This window comes from Anomaloglossus baeobatrachus, chromosome 4 (genome assembly GCF_048569485.1).
Source record: "Anomaloglossus baeobatrachus isolate aAnoBae1 chromosome 4, aAnoBae1.hap1, whole genome shotgun sequence".
In the NCBI taxonomy this organism is placed as follows: Eukaryota; Metazoa; Chordata; class Amphibia; order Anura; family Aromobatidae; genus Anomaloglossus; species Anomaloglossus baeobatrachus.
The window spans coordinates 476000110-476021047 of NC_134356.1; the positions used below are offsets into that span (position 1 = coordinate 476000110).

At 46.5% G+C, this 20938-nt stretch overlaps 1 protein-coding gene across 1 annotated transcript in view; it reads left to right on the forward strand.

Annotated features, from left to right (window-relative positions):
• The first annotated feature begins 205 nt into the window (after positions 1–205).
• MYO1E (myosin IE) overlaps positions 206–20938 on the forward strand; it is a 225348-nt gene continuing 204615 nt past the window's right edge. The window contains exon 1 of the mRNA XM_075345717.1: positions 206–482. Coding sequence (XP_075201832.1) covers positions 480–482 — 3 coding nt within the window. The 5' untranslated portion in view covers positions 206–479. The remainder of the gene's footprint in view (positions 483–20938) is intronic.

Here is a 20938-nt window from a genome sequence, read left to right on the forward strand (position 1 = left end):
GCAGCCGCTGTCCTCTGTTCTCCCTTCACACAACTTGTTCCATATGGTAAGAACTGAGAAAAACTACATTTCCCAAAACCCTTTGCCTCCCTCGTCTCCAGCCATCCAGTCCCGTTCCCTGGGGACGCGGTGACGCGCAGTCTGGCCTCAGCTGATTGGCTGACGTGAAGCTTTGTTTGCCATTTATGGACAGGGACAGCCCGGACTGGTGCCTGGACTTTCATTGTAAATCGCATGACTGAGGGAAGAAAAAAAAAAAAAAAGCGGCCGCAGCTGTAACCTCAGCAGCATCCACGGGGAGAAGAGGCGGCGCAGCAGACACGTCTGGTACAGGAGACTGCTGCCACCACTGCTGCCCGACACCCAGTGCTGCCGCCGTCCTGGACCGGGGGTGGGAGCCCTTCATGTCTGCTGGACTGAGGATACACATCAGGAAGGAAGACCTGTAACCTGCCGCGTCCCCAGCTTCAGCCTGCACCATGGTGAGTGCTGCACAGGACTGGTCATAGCACCGACGTGTGCGATAGCGATGTATGCGACATGTGTCCTGGCTCTATGGTGGATATGCAATATATTATATGTGTGTGTAATATGTATATATGCTGTGTCTATAATATATATTCAGATAGGACTTTGAAAGGTTAATACAAAGCTGTTGGCTCCTATTTGCCATGGCTGTATCCCAGTACTGTATGTGGGTCTGGTTCTGTAGCTGTGGCCAGCACTCCGCCATCTCACCTGTCAGGGGTCCTACATAACTTTTCCCTAAGCTCTAGGATCGTTGAATTCCCTAAATCCCCTACATCCCATCACCCCTGCTGAGAGATTTCTATCATCAGCTGTATAGTAAAATGGCCATAGCTAGATATTGTACTATAGGTGGTGCTGTAAATATTGCCCACAATTGTGCCAATGCTCTCCGGTGCCCCAGTGCAGGGACATATCTGGGGATTGTGCTGTAGGAGCCCAGTCCAGCTTACTTCTCTCTGGCTGGAGCCTGACTAGGGCTGTGCCCATCTCACTGGGTACTGACGTGCCGCTCATGCCAGGCTGATCCTCTAGTGCAGTGTATAGTCGTCTTGTGGCCATGGTGTCCCTACAGTACAGTGCTGACAGGTGTAGATAATGTGCTGGCTGTCTTCCCCTTTCTTACTTTACAATGTTTGTTCCTAGTAAATCTTTAACCCCGTGTGAGTGTCTGTACCTGGCCCTACAGCCCTAGTGTTCTTCATCCTCCTGAGTGATATTGCAGATGGTGCGGTGCTTAATGTGAACACAATTCCCGGGGAAATTAATAAGCTGGAAATGTGGGTGATCACCTACAGCACACAGCGCCCTCAGTACTAGAGAGCAGCTCTGCGTATTCCCTCCCAGTCTCTAGGGTTACAGACTCCATAGGGACACGCTGGTATCTGACTTCATTATGTACAGTACATATTACTGTAAACATGAGATGCCAGCGAGGAGGCCCAGCACTCCGGACCGCCTGTGTGCCAGACCGGCAGATCAGATCCTTGTCCTGTATGGCTCCCTTCACATGCGTGCTTTACCAGTATGGCTAAAGAAAAATATATATTAGAAAGCCTGTCCTATACTTTTCAGTGTTAAATCTGCGCGGCGCCATGTGCTGTACGTGTTTTTCACAGACCCCGACACTTGTATTGGCGCCTGTTGGGCTAGGTTCACATTTCCGTTAAATTGTATCAGTCACAATCTGCGGCTCTGGGAAATAACGGAATCTGTTTAGCGGATTCCGTTGTGTCCTATAGACTTGTATTAGTGGCGGATTGCGACTGATTACCTTGCGTGGCATCCGCTGCGCCGCAGTCAGTCATTTTTGGACTGACCGCCGGGCGGAAACCATGCAGAATGTAATGTTTTTCGGGCCGTCAGAATTAACGCACCGCGCAGAAATCCGTCGCAATTCTTCAAGCTTGTAATGTTTGTCTATGGTGCTGGATTCCGTCGTAATCTGCTCTACTGAGCATGCCCAGCATGTTTGGGACACCCACTGGGCTGTCCCATACACAAACGGATTATGACTGATCCGTCAAAAAAGGACGCACAGCGGATGCATTGTTTTCCTTCAGTTGCAATCCGCCGTTTTGGAAAACAGCGGAATCCGTTAATGGATTCCGCTGCTTCCCATAGACTTGTATGGACGACGGATTGCGAGTGATGGCCCTGTGTTGCTTACACTGGGCGACGCTGCGTTGCTTCCGCCGGGCGGCAGGAACGCAGCATGTAACGTTTTTTGATCAGCGGAATCCTTAGAATGCTCTCTCTGGCTCCCTGCACACGTAACCAGGGTACACATCGGGTTACTAAGCAATGCGCTTTGCCTAGTTACCCGATATTTACTCTGGCTACGGGTGCAGGGAGCCCGACACTTCCCCGCTCGGCTCCGCCCCCTCCCGCAGTCCGCATGTGCGCACACACACACTCACACTCACACACTCACCTGTCCCCGGCCATGCAATCCCCGAGGCACTGACGTCCTCAGCGCCATGGCCCCACTCGGCTCCACCCACCCCGCACTCCACCCCCTGCACACATTCTCGGCGGCCGAGCGATCAGCTGTTCACCCGGCGACCGGCTGCTGTGAGCGATCAGCTGATCACCCGGCGACCGGATGCTGTGAGCGATCAGCTGATTGTTCACAATCGTCTGCCGCCAGTAAAACTGTAAAGAAGAAAAAAAAAAAAGATTCCGTTTTGTACGATCTGTTGTGCCACTAAATGCAGCACATCCGTTGCATCCGTCACACAACGCAATGCAACGGATACCGTTCAACGCAAGTGTGAAACTAGCAAAATGGACACGTCGGATCATTTTTTAACAGGATTCCTGTGAAAGGAATCCTGTGAAAAACACATCCGTTGCGTCCATTGACATCTAAAAAACGACTAATCCGTCACTGACGGATTTAAAACAACGGAAATGTGAACCTAGCCTTATCTGTGCTGCTAGAAGAAAACAGACTTGTCGCCATCTGTCTTCCACAGACACACAATCAATGTGAGCAACCCCATAAGTTATAATGGGTACGTGTGATAACAAAACAAAAAAATGGAGGCCACATGGACATGTGAAGGGGCTCGAGTGGACCTGTATAACATGGGCAGCCATTCTGATGTTTCTTCAGGGAAGTCGTCTGAGCAAGAAGCGATAACAACAAGACAGGTTTGAGAAGTCGGACGAGACACTACCCGGTAGTTGTCATGTTGGCCTCCATTCCAATAAGAGATGCCCTCGAGATCTAGAAGCAGTTGACACATTCATATTTGTGAAACCTAAACCTCACTTGTATAATGGGACTTCTCAGTAGTGACGTAGGAGGCATGCATTTGTCATAGTCCGTTTAGTGCAATTGTGCTGAAGACCGAGATATACGGTATATATATATATATATATATATACCGTATATCTCGGTCTTCAGCACAGTTGCACTAAACGGACTATGGGCGGTTGTATTGAGCCGCACACTTCTGGTAAGAGTTTGGCTCCAGGGTCGCCCCGTGCATGCCCAGGAGCCATCCTACAGATTTCAGCGGGGCTACAGAGGTGGCCGGGCAAGGGGCTACTGCGGATGCTCACTACTGGTTATCCTCCATGATAAATGTATTGTTAGGACTCCACCAGTGACCGCCGGACAGTGGTAACCACAGTGCAGAGGCTGTAAAGCTTGAAACCAGTACGGTAATGATTCTATTTACAAAATAGAAAAGTTTCATACAAGTATCATTGTAAATGTGATGCCCTTTTATAGCATTATGGGATGTGGTCCATAGGCTTCACCAGACCACTAAAGGTGCAAAAGAGGAAAATGGCCCCAGCAATGGAGTAAAGTAATTAGGCTGAATTTGCAGAATCTAGTTGCTATATAAATCGTTTAGGTAACTTGGCAGTAAGGCGTTAATCTGGACACTCATCAGGACGGAGGTTTTTTGAGGGTTAATTCTGCCTTTGGAGGAAGGTTGGAGCCAAGGCGTGTATACAGAGAAGGCTATCTTTGTGCTAGTCCTGCCTTCCATCTCTTCCCACTGGGTGAGCTCACAAGGTGAATGGAGGCAGTGTCCTGGCTGAACACTGAGCTGGGTGTACGCGGCTGTGGCTCCTCTTTGCTCGCCTTCATTTCCTGACTGACTTAGCACTGTTTTTGGGAAGAACACAGCGTAGCTGTCACCGTGGACTTTCATCACACACATAACTCAGTCCTATTTGATCCTTCCTAGAGTCGGTACATAGCTAGCATCTATTGTCACAGTATCATTGGGATAAATTGGCGTATAATGCATTACTCATTACAACAGGGAAAGACGTTTGTTTTGGCCATGACATCGCTGTCACGTGCCTGGAGCCATAGGTGTGTCACAATGATATGTCACAGGTGTGCTGCTGTCCCCGAGAGTCCGGCTGTACTGCACACACCCAGGAGTATCTGCACATCCGCTCTCTGAGAATGTACTCTATGGGTGGCTCAAGTAATAGTAGCAGAAGCGTGGTGTTAGGAGGGCAGCTATCACTTTACAGGGGGAGCGTCTTTTGTGTACTCCATCACTAGCCCCTAAAATAAAGTCTAACACTGAGACTGTCTTATGTTCCAGTATGCAGGATTTCCATAGGGTTACTAATAGTGATGAGCGAGCACTACCATGCTCGGGTGCTTGATACTAATGATCAGCGAGCACTACCATGCTCGGGTTCTCGATACTAGTGATGAGCGAGCACTACCATGCTCAGGTGCTCGGTACTAGTGATGAGCGAGCACTACCATGCTCAGGTGCTCGGCACTAGTGATGAGAGCACTACCATGCTTGGGTGCTTGATACTAATAATGAGAGAGCACTACCATGCTCGGGTGCTCTGTACTAGTGATGAGTGAACACTACCATGCTTGGGTGCTTGGTACTAGTGATGAGGGAGCACTATCATGCTCGGGTGCTCGGTACTAGCGACCAGCGAGCACTACCATGCTCTGAACTAGTGATGAGCGAGCATTACCATGCTCAGGTGCTCGGTACTAGGGATGAGTGAGCACTACCATGCTTGGGTGCTCGGTACTAGTGATGAGAGAGCACTACCATGCTTGGGTGCTCGATACTAGTGATGAGAGAGCACTACCATGCTCTGAACTAGTGATGAGCGAGCACTACCATGCTTGGATGCTCTGTACTAGTGATGAGCGTGCACTACTATGTTTAGGTACTCGTTAGCAGTTGGATGCTTGGATGGGTGAGATTCAAGTGCCCTGGTATAATGGAAATCAGTTGGGAACTTGAGCATTTTTCCGGGAAATCTTTAACTGCTCTTAACAAGTGTTAGGCATGGTAGTTCTCACTGATCACTAGATACTATTCTCTACTGGCAGGTTCTGCATGCACATATATTAGAGAGAACCTTTAATTTCTATACTTACCCCTTACCAGGTTATTCTTTCTCTATAAAAGTAAGTGGTGCTTTATTAAAATAAAAAACGCAGGTACAAGTATAAAAACTGTCAGGTTTTCGGGTTTTCCAGTTCTCTTTTGAAAGAGCTTGCCCTCAGTTAACATGGAGTTTAATGTTCTGTTGCCCTACTTCCTGTCCAGCTGCTTAAAAGGCCGCCTCTAAGCCTAGTCCAGTGCCTGAGTATACTGCTTGCTGTGTGCTCCTGCTTTGCTGCTTCTACTTCCTGATTGCCTTTTGGATCCTTCTGAAAGACTACCGACCGACTCTGGACCATACCCGGTTTCTCCAAGCTGTGCCCGGACTCCGTCTGCCGTCTTTGGTCAGCACTTCTGCCCGGTTCCTTCTGGTTCGTAACCACTCTGGACTATCATCCCGTACGGACACTTCTGGACTTTACCACTTGCCCCTTGTGTTCCCGGCTGCTGCGCATTTAGGCCTTTCGGGGTGATTGCCGGACAGTCCCTGTATAGGGGTTCGCTCTGGTGGTCTCCCTGGGGGAGTCCGGTGCGTGGCCCCGGGAATCCCCTTCGCTCCGTTTCGGGAAGGTATTTCGTGTGTGTGTTCTACTGTGTTTGTTCCGTTGTGTATCTACCGTGGTTACATATTATAAACATCTTGTACCAAGAACTCGTCTCTGGTTGTCATTGCCCTAACGCTATCGAAATCCTCAGAACGTACAATAGTATTACAAAAACCTTACATGTGCAGTCACATGGAACTATATATTGGCCCTGACATATTCCATAGCTATAATGCTGCTAGCACCATGATTCTGTGTTCCTCAAGGGCAACCAGTATACTGTCTGATGTATCGGAGAATATCTCATTAGGGTTCCAAGCAGTGGCGTAACTAGAGTTTGATGGGCCCTGATGCGAAATTTGGACCGGGGCCCCCCTCTACGTACCCCGACACTTAGGGTACGGGATAATGACACTGACACTCAGTGTACAGGATAATGGCGCTGACACTTGGCTTTTACCCACAGCACCCAGGTTTCCCATGATCTGAAATCCCTCTATCAGCACCCAGCTTTGCTATGTTCTGATATCCATCTTGTCCTCGGCACCCAGCTTCCCCATGCTCTGCTACACATCTTACCCTCAGCACCCAGCTTTCCCATATCAGAGCATGGGAAAGCTGGGTGCTGAGAGAAGATGTACAGCAGAGCATGGGAAAGGTGGGTGCTGAGAGATGTACAGCAGAGCATGGGAAAGCTGGGTGCTGAGAGAAGATGTACAGCAGAGCATGGGAAAGGTGGGTGCTGAGAGATGTATAGCAGAGCATGGGAAAGCTGGGTGCTGAGGGAAAGAGCCTTTTCCCCTTCACCACAAAACATTACCATCCCCTGCTTGTATCTTTGTCCCCCTTGTATATAGTTTTCCAAATACTATAATGGCCCCCACATAGCCTTCCATATAGTATAAAGGGTCCCACATAACCCGTCATATATTAGAATGCACTCCCATAGTCCTCCATGTATTACAATGCATTTCCCATAGTTCTCGATGTATTATAATTCACCCCATAGTTCTCCATATTTTATACTGCACCACAGTCCTCCATGTTTTATAACCCCCATAGTCCATGTATAAGGTAGGCTCCATAGTCCTCCATGTATTATAATGCAGCCCCATAAATCATCATATTGTATTATGCAGCCCCATACTCTTCCATGTATAATGCACCCCTATATTCCATGTATAAGGTGTCCTTCATTTTGTATAATGCAGCTCCATAGACCTCCATGTATAATGCACCCCTAGTCCATGTATAAGGTGTCCTTCATGTTTATTATGCAGTCCCATAGACCTCCATGTATCATGCAGCCAGCCCCCCCCCCCAGGGCCTCAATATGTCATGCAGCCAGCCCCCCCAGGTGTCATGCAGCCAGCCCCCCCAGGGCCTCCATGTATCATGCAGCCAGCCCCTCCAGGTGTCATGCAGCCAGCCCCCCCCTGGGCCTCAATGTGTCATGCAGCCAGCCCCCCCAGGGCCTCAATGTGTCATGCAGCCAGCCCCCCCAGGGCCTCAATGTGTCATGCAGCCAGACCCCCCCTGGGCCTCAATGTGTCATGCAGCCAGACCCCCCCTGGGCCTCAATGTGTCATGCAGCCAGACCCCCCCCTGGGCCTCAATGTGTCATACAGCCAGACCCCCCCCTGGGCCTCAATGTGTCATGCAGCCAGCACCCCCAGGGCCTCTGTGTCATGCAGCCATCCCCCCAGGGCCTCTGTGTCATGCAGCCAGCCCCACTAGGGCCTCCATGTGTCATGCAGCCAGCCCCCCAGGGGTCATGCAGCCAGCCCCCCCAGTGCCTCTATGTGTCATGCAGCCAGCCCCCCCCCCCCCCTGGGCCTCCATGTGTCATGCAGCCAGTACCCCCAGGTGTCATGCAGCCAGCCCCCCCAGGGCCTCTCTGTCATGCAGCCAGCCCCACCAGGGCCTCCATGTGTCATGCAGCCAGGGCCTCCATGTGTCTTGCAGCCAGCCCTTCCAGGGCCTCCATGTGTCATGCAGCCAGCCCCCCCAGGTGTCATGCAGCCAGCCCCCCCAGGGCCTCCATGTGTCATGCAGCCAGCCCCCCCCCCCCCCCGCCTCCATGTGTCATGCAGCCAGTACCCCCAGGTGTCATGCAGCCAGCCCCCCCCCCCCTTTGGGCCTCCATGTGTCATGCAGCCAGTACCCCCAGGTGTCATGCAGCCAGCCCCCCCCCCCCCTTTGGGCCTCCATGTGTCATGCAGCCAGTACCCCCAGGTGTCATGCAGCCAGCCCCCCCAGGGCCTCTGTGTCATGCCACCAGCCCCCCCAGGGCCTCCATGTGTCATGCAGCCAGGGTCTCCATGTGTCATGAAGCCAGCTCCACCAGGGTTTCCATGTGTCATGCAGCCAGCAAAATAAAAAAACAAGTACCTCTCTTCTCCTTCCGACCCCTAGGACCGCAGTAGTTATGCCCCTGCCCCCATGTCACACCCCTGCTCCCCATACAGCCTGCACCCCCCATATCACACACACTACACCCTCATATGTCTCACACCCTGCTGCCTGTACCTCAACTTACCCCTCTCAAACACTCTGCACCCCTTCACAACCTTCTGTCACAGTCTGCAGCCCTCATCTGCCACTCACCCTGCACACCCCTCATGTCCTCTCTTTTTTCATTACGAGTCATATGTCCAAAATTGTTCAGGAATCAGTATCTTCTGCTTTCTCCCCGGCATCCTGTGTCTCCTCCCACACAGTCACATGGGCGTGACATCATCGCAGGTCCTGGAAGGATGGATTCCGTGTGCTCTGCAGGAGCACTTTTGCTCTGCCGCAGGTCAGAGAGCCCCTCTCACAGGCCGGCCCCCTGACGGTCGCGTAGTTGGCCACTACACAGCGGCACTACACATAGGGGCCCGGCAGCCGGCTCTGCAGAGCGGCTGCCGGGCCCCTTTAACCCTGTGGGCCCGGTCGCAGTGGCGACCTCTGCGACCGCGGTCGTTACGCCCCTGGTTCCAAGCATCTAGGCTCCGCTCACACTGTTAATGTACTATTAGTAGAAAAGTTACTTTCATTACAGTACTATGACTTGTGTTTTACAGCAGACATAACTGGATAGACGCAATGAGCCAATGTAACAGATTATGCTATGAGGGTATGTGCGCACGTTGCTTTTTACCTGCTTTTTACCTGCTTTTTGCTGCTTTTTCTTCTGCGCTGTTTAATGCCAAAATGGATGTGTTCTTCTATTCAAGCAAAGTCTATGGGAATTTGGGTTTCTTGTTCACACTATTGTTGTTCAAAATGCTGCCTTTTTGTGGCAGAACTTTGGTCAAAAACTCAGCTTTGCAGTGCAAAACCCAAATGGCAAAAACAATTGACATGTTGCTTCTTTGAAAAGCTGAGTTTTTGACCAAAGTTCTGCCACAAAAAGGCAGCATTTTGAACAACATAGTGTGAACAAGAAACCCAAATTCCCATAGACTTTGCTTGAATAGAAGAACACATCCATTTTGGCATTAAACAGCGCAGAAGAAAAAGCAGCAAAAAAGCACGTAAAAAGCAACGTGCGCACATACCCTAAGTCTTTTTAGGTTTAAGCCACATTGGGAAAATGGGTGTGCAAACAACCCCTAAGGGTATGTTCACACAGCAATTTTACAGGTGGCGTTGGAGTGGGTCCGCTCTGAAAAGCACTCAGAAGATGCTCATAACAATCTTTCTATTCTTCTTTATGTAAAAACGACTTGCTTTTTAGCTTCTTTTAACCTTTTCAGGTGTTCAAAAACTCTAAGTGGTTGAAAGAAGTGACCTGACCATTCTTCAGGCATTTTACTGTGAAACAATTCTTTTGCATGCAAGAATCGGATCACAGGTGAGGAGAAGGAGAGATTAATTTCTCCATTGTTGGCGTGTGTATATATAGGACTAAACTTGGATGTCATCAGTGCAGTCTGATGTCTTACACGCACCCACAGACTTGTATGGGTGCACATGATCGGATATACGCTGCCACATGCAGCGTTTTTTTTTTTTTTTTTTTTTTTCTCAAGCCGATTGGCAGATTTGCTGTCTCATTGAATAACATTGGTCAGAAATTTTCTCCTATTGCTGCACACCCTAAGAAAATGACAATTAAAAACGTCAAGAAACCACTTCAGGAAGAAGCAATTTCCACTTGAAAACCTCGTCTATTTGGCTCCCTGGAAAAAAGTGTGCCCATAACATTACTGGAATATTATACCAGCTTTTTAACTCTTGACTTCTCAGAGTGGAAGGGAGGCTGGTGGAGGCGACCGCGGGAAGGGGCACAATACAACAATAGAGGGGGGCACAGAACGTTGGGAACTGTATTACTGAACTACGGAGGACATTGTCATTATTGGTGAAAAATGGTTCTAGCAAGTGCTGGCTGGAAAGAGGTGAGGGGAATGAGGACCCTGCTCACAAGCTTACACTCTATAGGGAACAAGGGGGGACACAATGAAAGTGTGTGGTGCAGCCATCCATATAATAGGGGCATTGGTTACAATGGGTGGAAGCCTAGTCATTCAGTTGTAGAAGGAAGGAAAGCTCATCTCCTGTTTGTGACCACTCGTGTCCAGTGCTATAGTCACATGAATGGGGCTGGTAGCTTTAGCTTTTCACAGTATGTCTAATCTGTACAGCTTCACTGCAGAATTTACTTGGTGATTTAATCCTTCCTGTAAACTCCATTCTTGTCCAGTTACTATATCTATATATACTTAATGCTCAGCAGCAGCACTGTATGCAATAGTGCAGTAGGGCACAGCGAGAAGTGCGTTTTTGTTTTGCATTGGTTGCCACTGATTAGTGCTGGTCCTTCAGCCTTATGTTTGAGATTAGAAACATCAGCGTATAGCGTTAGTGGTTAAATAGATTGTCCATGTGATTCTTTTTTTTTTTTTTTCTTTAAATGCTGTTTTGAAACATTGGTTACATTACACTGTACAGATACATGCAGATAATGAGGTGCTCTATTAGGAATGCGTCCTCCTCCAAATGGCTCCTAGGAACATAAAAAGCAAAGTTCAGCCAATACTATGCAAAGAACACTATCAATTAAAATACAAAAACTTATTTGTTTGGCTTTAAAGATTATTAAGGCTGACCGTTTACATGCAATAGCTTTCTCCTTACGATGTAAGGAACACTCGGCTGTGTTGACTACCCCATGTGCGGATGCTCGGCCATGTCCTGCGGACACTCACTTTGTCCTACGGACGCTCGGCGTTGTCCTGCCGACTCCGGTCTTTGCTTCGAGCAGACGCTCAGCTTTGTCCTGCCGACTCCGGTCTTCGCTTTGAGCGGACGCTCGGCCTTGTCCTGCCAACTCCGGCCTTCAAGCGGACGCTCGGCCTTGTCCTGCCGACTCCGCCCTTCGAGCGAACGCTCAGCCGTGTCCTGCGGACGCTCGGCTGTGTCCTGCCGACTCCCCCCACACGGATACTCAGCCATCTCCCACTGTTCATGTGTTATCAATGAGAAGAGAAGAGAAAGCTACTGCCAGGCAGCTCTAAATGATACAGCCATTAAAATGAAACAACACTAAAATTGGGTGATAGAAGTACATTTCTACTCTATATGGATTGGCTGTGAGGCCATGGGATGTCTCCAACCCTATTTTAGGTCACATAAAAAGTGTATAGTTTGGTCTGTTTGAAAACAACTACTAGCTTTAACCATGGCGCAGAAGGTTAGGCTATTTTCACACGTTGCTTTTTTGCTGTGTGGAATTTTTTTTTTTTTTTTTCATGAGTTTTCTGGAAATGCCAGAAATCTAATGCACGCAATTGCCTTTTTTTTCCTGACTGAAATGGAATACTTGAGTGTTTGCAATTAGCAGCAGGTCAATTCTTTCTTTTTGTAGCTTTTCTTCACCATTGAAAGCGATGAGAGTTCAAAATGCGCAACCGTGCTGTTTTTGTTACTTTTTTGGTGAATAAAATTAACTTTTATTAAACATGTACTGTAGACAAATTACACATCAAAAGTGCAGCAAAACTTGCTTTTTGGAAGCCACTTTTTTATGGCGAAGAGAGCAGGTTTTGGCTGCAGCAAAAAATAGCAAATAACGTGAACAAAGGCTTAAACGGTTTCTCCAAATTCTTCTAAAATTTCTGGGGAAAAAAAATTACAACGATGGTTCTAAAATAATTAAAAGGGTGGTTCACCCATATTTTTTTTTGTCTAGATTGATATTATATTGAGAAATAATGCTTCTCTCAAATACCTTATGTTGGCAATAGTGCCTGTGAGAGGCGTTATTGCAGACCACTGTTCCCTGCTCCGGTGACATCATGTCAAGTTCCTCACACGTCACATCCCTGCGGTCGGCCCCAGTCTTCCTGACTCACTGAGTTGTGGGCGATGTTTCACCGCTTGTCACAGCACAGCGCGTCTCCTGCTTGCAGCACTCTGCTGTGAGGGAGGAGGGGGCAGATGGGCTGTGACGAGCGGTGAAACACCGCCCACAGCCCATCACTCACGGACATTGCGGCCGGCCCCAGTTTTACCTCCTGCTGTGAGGGAGGAGGGAGCTGATGGGCTCTGACGAGTGGTGAAACACCGCCCGCAGCCCATCACTCATGGACACTGCAGCCGGCCGCGGTGTCAGGAACTTGACATGACGTCACCGGATCCCCGAGATCACGGAGCCCGGTGGTCACTGAGCGGGAACAACAGTCTGCAATAGCGCCTCTCACAGGCACTATTGCCAACATAAGGTATTTAAGAGCAACATTGTTTCTCAATATAATATCGAACTAGACAATAAAAAATATGGGTGAACCACCCCTTTAAACTATACTGACCGGCTCTAACTCCTGTCACTGCCACTTAGGCTGCTCTTGTGGGAGAGGGAGCCATGATCTGACCTGAGGGGACGAGAATGGGACATTAGTTACGCCTTGGAGATAATGACCTCCAGTCACCTGATCATTGCAACCAATCCCAGGTCACTGGCAATCCAATTAGCAGATATTTCTTGGATCAATAACCTGTCTGTACAGCGTGGTATGACTTGTCTGCGCTATAGAATAGCTGTATCTCTGTGACCATAGAAAATGTCATCCCTATACAGGGTCATGTAGTCATATTCATAGCCCCTAGGATTACATATATTCAGTTCCACATATGGACAAATCACCATCCAGGCTTTCGTCATACAGTTAGATGCAAACACAGAACCAATGTCTATTAACAATGCAGTCACGTAATTTGGGGTGCGTTTACACACTGCATGCGCAGCCATAGGCAATGTTCACATGTCCAGTAATCCTTCATTAGAGCGGATCCCGCAGCAGCAGCGAACAACTTTTTCTTTTTTGTCCATTTTTTTTTTTTAAAGTTTTTTTTTTTTGTTTTTCCAGAATCCATTTTTTTTATTGCTATTTATCTTGCATTTGAAACTGAACCAGTAAGCAAAAAAACAAATCCTTTACAAACGCAAAAAAAACGGATGTCTAACTAGCAATCAGTTAACAGATCTATTTTCCATAGACTTCTATTTTAAAAAAAAAAAAAAAAAAAAAAGCGGAACCTGCAAAATCAGTTTTTTCCAAACAACTTTTTTGCCAACAGATTGCTGCTGCTCGATCCGTTCTAACGAATTATTACTGGACATGTGAACTTGGCCTTATATATTCACATCATATATGCATTGTCATTCAGGATAAGTGTGAATGCATAAGCTTAGAAAAAAAAAGGTGGAAAGCATTACCAGCGAGAACTCTACTAGAATGTAATCCAAAAGATTGTAACACTGTACAAGTACATTTGTTTTGTGTCGTTCCTTTTTGCATCTAGGGCACAGTTTTTTGTCACAATAGTGGCCAATGTGAATATGCCCTTAGCTATAAAAATCCTGCTACTATGAGCTACAGCAAACTGGTACTTAGAAGAGCAAAGATCATAGGGAGACAAATTGTCATAAAAAGCAATGCTGCATGTACAGTACAGACCAAAAGTTTGGACACACTTTCTCATCTCTAGAACAACTGTTAAGATTAGACTTTGTGCAGCAGGCCTTCATGGTAAAATAGCTGCTTGGAAACCACTGCTAAGGACAGGCAACAAGCAGAAGAGACTTGTTTGGGCTAAAGAACACAAGGAATGGACATTAGACCAGTGGAAATCTGTGCTTTGGTCTGAGGAGTCCAAATTTGAGATCTTTGGATCCAACCACCGTGTCTTTGTAGAAAAGGTGAACGGATGGACTCTACATGACTGGTTCCCACCGTGAAGCATGGAGGAGGAGTTGTGATGGTGTGGGGTGCTTTGCTGGTGACACTGTTGGGGATTTATTCAACATTGAAGGCATACAGAACCAGCATGGCTACCACAGCATCTTGCAGCGGCATGCTATTCCATCCGGTTTGCGTTTAGTTGGACCATCATTTATTTTTCAACAGGACAATGACCCCAAACACACCTCCAAGCTGTGTAAGGGCTATTTGACTTAGAAGGAGAGGGATGGGGTGCTACGTCAGCTGACCTGGTCTCCACAGTCACCAGACCTGAACCCAATCGAGATGGTTTGGGGTGAGCTGGACCGCAGAGTGAAGGCAAAAGGGCCAACAAGTGCTAAGCATCTCTGGGAAATCCTTCAAGTCATCCGTTTGTCTTGTACCTTCCGTTTTTTTGCGTACTGCAAAAAAACTGAAAGAAGGAAAATACATAAATTTACCCAGGATTGGAAAACCATTTCCGGTGACTACCTCTTGAAGCTCATCAAGAGAATGCCAAGAGTGTGCAAAGCAGTAATCAAAGCAAGAGGTGGCTACTTGAACCTAGAACCTAGAATACAAGACATATTTTAAGTTTCACACTTTAAGTATTTCATTCCACATGTTTTAATTCATAGTTTTGATGCCTTCAATGTGAATCTACAATTTTCAGAGTCCTGAAAATGAAGAAAACTCTTTGAATGAGAAGGTGTGTCCAAACTTTTGGTCTGTACTGTATAAAAAGAGACCTTGTATTGTGCATGCTCCTTGGATGTGAAAGGACAATGCAGAAGGGACAGGAAGTGTTTGATGCCTTTGAACTTTTCAGAATACTGAGGTCAGGCCAAGCTCCGATAAAAGCACGCCTGACCTTCCACTTAGAGCACAGATGACCCGATGCAGGCTTATTTTGGACTCGTGTTAAGAGCAGGATGGGCGTAATGAATGTCCTGCACCAAGTATTGCAAAGTCACGTTTTCTGTTAACATTTTTGCACTCATACTATGTAGTGCGCACACTGCCATGATTCCCCTGTATTCCCAGTGTGAGTAGGCAGTCATATAGAAGTATATGATTGACATAGTTGTGGTCATGTGCCAAGTAACTTCTCCTCCACTTGTGTCCATGTTCTATACAGACCACTAGATCTATTTTGATAATGGGCACTTTGCACACTGTCATGATTCCCCTCTATTCCCAACACGAGGGGGCAGTCATGTGGAAGTATCTGGTTGGCATAGTTGTGATCATTTACCAAGTAGCTCCTCCTCCACTTGTGTCCATGTTCTGTACAGACCACCAAATGTATTATGATAGTGGGCACTTTGCACACTGTCATGATTTTCCAGTAACGTAGAGCGATTGTATAAATTTCTCTAAAACCCCTGTATGTCACTTAATCAGTGGCCATTCCAGTTTTACTATAACAGTGCTACGCATAAATAATTCCTTTTTCACCCTTTAAGGATCAGGCAAATTATTTTTTTTGTTTTTTTGCATTGTCTATTTTTCACCCCCTTAAGGCCCGTTTCACACGTCAGTGAAAAACAGTGACGTTTTTCACTGGCGTGTAAAACACGCACATGTCCCTGCGTGTGCCGTGAATCACGGCACACGTAGGTTGTCTAAGTGCAATCCGGGCTCCGTTCTCCGTGGCCCGTGATTGCACTTAGAAATCAACTCACCTGCGCCCGCTCCCACTCTCCGTGGTGCTGAATCCTCCCGCGGTGCAGCATCCGGCCGGCGGTGACCCCTGCAGCAGCTGCTTCCGGGTCGGCTGTGTCGCGCATAATGAATATGCGCGACAGTAATCAGCCGGCTTAGAAGCAGCAGGGAGGACTGGCTGCAGAGAGCGCGGCTGAAGCCGGGTGAGTTAAAATGTTTATTATTTTAAATGCACGTTTTTTTCTGGCACGTGTTTCACGGACCACACCACTGCGTGGTCCGTGGAACATCAGTGATGCCAGAAAAAAATGGACATGTCTCCGTGCAGCAATCACGCACACGCGGGTACGCTGCACGGAGACACGTGCAGTGAAAAATCACGTGTGAGCAGACCCATTCATTATAATGGGTCTGCGTATGTCAGTGATTCTGGTACGTTTAAAAAAAAGCACAAACGTACCAGAATCACTGACGTGTGAAAGGGGCCTTATTCATAGAGCCATAAGTGTTTTTTGTCCCGCCCCCCTTTCCCACAGGTAATAAAGCTGTATGAGGTCTTGCAATTTGCGGGACATGTGCTTTTGAGGGGCATCATCCAGATTACCATGCATTGTACTGGAAAATGTGAAAACAATCCAAGTGCATTACAATTTAAAAAAAAAAAACAACAAAACCCTATACTGTAATTTTGAAATTGTTTGGTTTTGTTTTTAATAAGGGTTAATTTTTCTGTAAAAATGACCTAGTAGTATGATTCTCCAGGTCAGTATGTTTACAGCAGTAGGAACTGGAAGCAGGGTTTAAGCCCACTTGCATACATTTGAGTTTTTTTTGCCTCCGTATTTGTTAGCGAAAACCAGGCGGGGTGATAAATACAGAAGTGGTGACGTGTTTCTATTATACTTTTCCTCTGTTTGCCCCACTCCTGGTGTTGGCTACAAATACTGAGGTGGGGGGGGGGGTGTGCAAGAGAAACTCGCCAAATACTTAACTTCACCTAATGGTTTAAAGAGGTTCTCCAGGATTAGAAAAACATAGCTGCTTTCTTTCTAAATCTGTGCTGCACCTGTCTGCCTCTATTTCAGCCCCACTTAATAGACCTGAGCTGTAGTATCACGCAGGCTGTGGACAGGTGGCGTTTCTCAGAAGAATCAGCCATGTTTTTCTAATCTTGTATGACCCTTTTGCACAAACTATACATAGTAGTCAGGACACCCAAGTAGAAGACTGGCCATGGAGACACCCTCTATATACGATCACCAGAGATTGAAATCCACTCCATATTTTTCATGGCACTTGATCGTAACCACAAGAATGATTCTGATTTTTATGAATACAGCGATTGCCGCTTTTTATGATCTTTTTTTTTTATTTTTTTTTCCCGAACATTTCTTGACTAGCATTTGACAAGAAAAATAAAAAGGGCGTTGTAGTTGAATGCCCATCTTCATTAAAGACTGAGTAATTTTTTTTATTTTTTTATATCAATTTTCCCTATTTCGTCCATTCCTGGATGCAATTATTTGGTGTTAGCTTCATGTGTAGCCATTGAGCCATGGACATTTCCTGAGCCCACAGGGGAAGAATAATAACACTATACAAAGCGAAACGCAGGGGGTGATTAAAAGTTCTCTACAGTAAACCTTTTTTTATTTATTTTTTTTGTTTCCAGCCGAGAGCAACAATGGAATCTGATGAAAGTGGTGTACACAGTGTATTCACTGCAACCATGATCCAAATATCAGTCTACAAAGTACAACGTGCTCAAACGTCTGTTTACTCCACGAAGAATACCGAGCTATAGTTCTTCATAATTCACACGCAATAATGAAAATCTTCTAAATTGGGAATATTTGATATTATTATTATTATTATTATTATATATTTTTTTGTGTTTAGATCAATCTATCTAATATAATCTGTTGGTTTCCGCAACATAGATTGAAACTAAAAGGAGAGCGTCACTTAATGGGTTTTTCCATTACTTTTATATTGATGATCTGTCTATAAGATGAATAATCAATATAAGATTTGTAGGGGTCATGTACGCAGTGCTGCCATTGATCAGCTCCTATTAATTTCAATAGGATATGATAACGGCCGATCTACAGTGGCCACTAAACCGTGTAGTGAGCTGAGCAGTTCCACTTTACTGCAGGTGGTGATAGCGGCTGATCAGTGAGGTGTCAGGTTACGTTATATTGACGACTTATTCTAAAATTGGCCATCAATTAAAATTCAAAAGTAGAAAACCCATTAAGTTGCAAATATTGCTATATACATTAAGACGGATATACTGTATGTCTTTCATCTACTGACTTTTACTAGTATACTGTTCATGGCTTTTCTGACCGTCAAAAAGTAAAAATAATCTAATGGGGGGGGAGTTGAAGGGGTGCTGTGATATATATTTAGAAAACCAATTTTCGAATACCCATTACAGAGCACTGAATTAATAAAGCAGGGTCAACCATTTAGGACACTCTTCAATTAGAACAGACAGATTGTTTCTTGCTGCCGAAGATCCACTGTGATTTACATGGACAGCTGAAGGATTTCCATAAGGGCTGTGTAGGGTTAAGTTCCAACAATGGGTATTTGGTGCTTTGGTGACTCTGTGTATATTGCTATGTCCGCATCTTAGGCTATGTCCGCACGCTGCAGTTTATTTGTTAACAACAAAACTGCATCTTCTGGCAGAAAAATGGACCTTGTTCCAGAAAATGCTGCAAAAAAATGTATGTGTTTTTTGTCCCTACTCATTAATTGGGGATTGTCTAAAGCAAACTACTTAAGGGGGTTGTCCACTTTGTTTCAGCAGTTGTGTTTGGGACCTGATTTGTGCCACTTACCATAGACAAGTATTACAGGTTCTCCTCCTGCACTTGTTACTGTCACCTTCCTCATAGACTTCACAGAGCTCCTGTCCTCAAAATATCTAGAGAAGCATGTGCCCAGACCTGTCCATCAGCCTTCTGTTGAAAAACACTTCTCATGGTAATCGCTTTTTTCTTTTGGAGGCGGCTGATGGACAGGCCTCGTCACTGCTCCTCCACCAGCAGCAATTTTGAGAACCGCAGCCTGTGAGGAAGGTGGCACCAACAAGTACGGGAGGAGAATTTGTAATACTACAAAGTCCTAAACAGAACTAGTAAAATAAAAATAAAGTGGACATCCCCTTTAAGTGTTGGCATAGCAGTGTATTTAGCAAACCTATGTCCTTCTGCCAGAGATCATGAATATCTCCAGGTGTTCTGTACATTGGCTATGGTCGGGATTGGTGGCTTCAATGTCTTTCAGAACAGTATCTAATTACAGTAAGCATTATGAGCGTCCTGACCTGTTGGACTGGTAGCCCAACCTATTTTGAAAGCAAAGCCTAGAGGTTTATAGCAATTACAATATACAGCTCCAACTCTCTGAAGATGCTGTGTATTTATGCCCAAGGATTGTTAAGGTACCGTCACACTAAGCAACTTACCAGCGATCCCAACAACGATAGGGATCGCTGGTAAATTGCTAGGAGGTTGCTGGTGAGCTGTCACACTGCGACGCTCCAGCGATCCCACCAGCAACCTGACCTGGCAGGGATCGCTGGAGCGTCGCTACACGAGTTGCTGGTGAGCTCACCAGCAACCAGTGACCAGCCCCCAGCTCCTTGCTCTCCTAGCTACAGCACACATCGGGTTAATTACCTGATGTGTGCTGCAGCTAAATGTGCACAGAGCAGGGAGCAGCGCACAATGCTTAGCGCTGGCTCCTTGCTCTCCTAGTTACAGCACACATCGGGTTACCCGATGTGTGCTGCAGCTAAATGTGCACAGAGCAGGGAGCAGCGCACACTGAGCGCTGGCTCCCTGCTCTCCTACTTACAGCACACATCAGGTTAATTAACCCGATGTGTCCTGCAGCTAGCTACATGTGCACAGAGCAGGAGCCGGCAGCACAGGCAGTGAGAGCGGGGGAGGCTGGTATCAAAGGTAAATATCGGGTAACCAAGGACAGGGCTTCTTGGTTACCCGATGTTTACAGTGGTTACCAGCCTCCGCAGAAGCCGGCTCCTGCTGCCTGCACATTTAGTTGTTGCTGTCTCACTGTCACACACAGCGATCTGTGCTGCACAGCAGGACAGCAACAACTAAAAAATGGCCCAGGACATTCAGCAACAACCAACGACCTCACAGCAGGGGCCAGGTTGTTGCTGGATGTCACACACAGCAACATCGCTAGCAACGTCACAAAAGTTGTTCGTTAGCAGCGATGTTGCTTAGTGTGACGGGGCCTTTACACGGTATTGCGTGCATGTGTACGCTTTAAATTTCTAATCAACAGTAAACATTTGGTCTGTGAGAATGGACCACATTGCTGTAACAGGTTGTATGTCAGTCAGCAGAGCAGCCGACGGCCTCGTACACATGACTTTGTATCACACAGCCTAGGCATCCCTGGTACACTGCCAGATCTTTCTCATGTACAAAAATAATTTCAAGTAATTTAATTTTCAGAACTTTTTCCACCTTAAGTGTTACCCAAAATCTGCACAAACCATTGAGAGACAAACTGAAATCCTCTTGAGAGGGGAAAAAAACAAACAAAACTAAAATATGGCTGTGTAAGTATGAACACCCTCTGCTATCCGGCTAAAAGCCGTGGTCTGTAAACAGCTTACAACAAAGCAAGGGAGTCTCATTATTGAACGTTATCAGTCAGGAGTAGGGTACAAAAACATAGTAGCTATAAAACCAAAAAAGCAGAAAAGGGTGATTGAGCCTGCACTGGTCTAATTTAGTATCTAACAAAATGATACATATATAACCATAAAGAGGACATTGCACTGATACACAGCCAAAAATCTCCAAGATTCATTTCCCCCTGATGAAGCCATGAATATGGCGTATTGCGTGGGGAGTGTACCGCAATATTTTTCTTTCCCTCTGAATCTCTAGTTTTTGGCAGCCTTTTTTTTTTTTTTCTCCCCTCCCTGTATTCTGGTATTACCGATGTGCAGGTGTATGTATACTTGTATGGAGACACTTATTGTTGCATAGCACTCTGTATTCCATTCTTTATCTTGTATGTAAGCCTTTTTTGC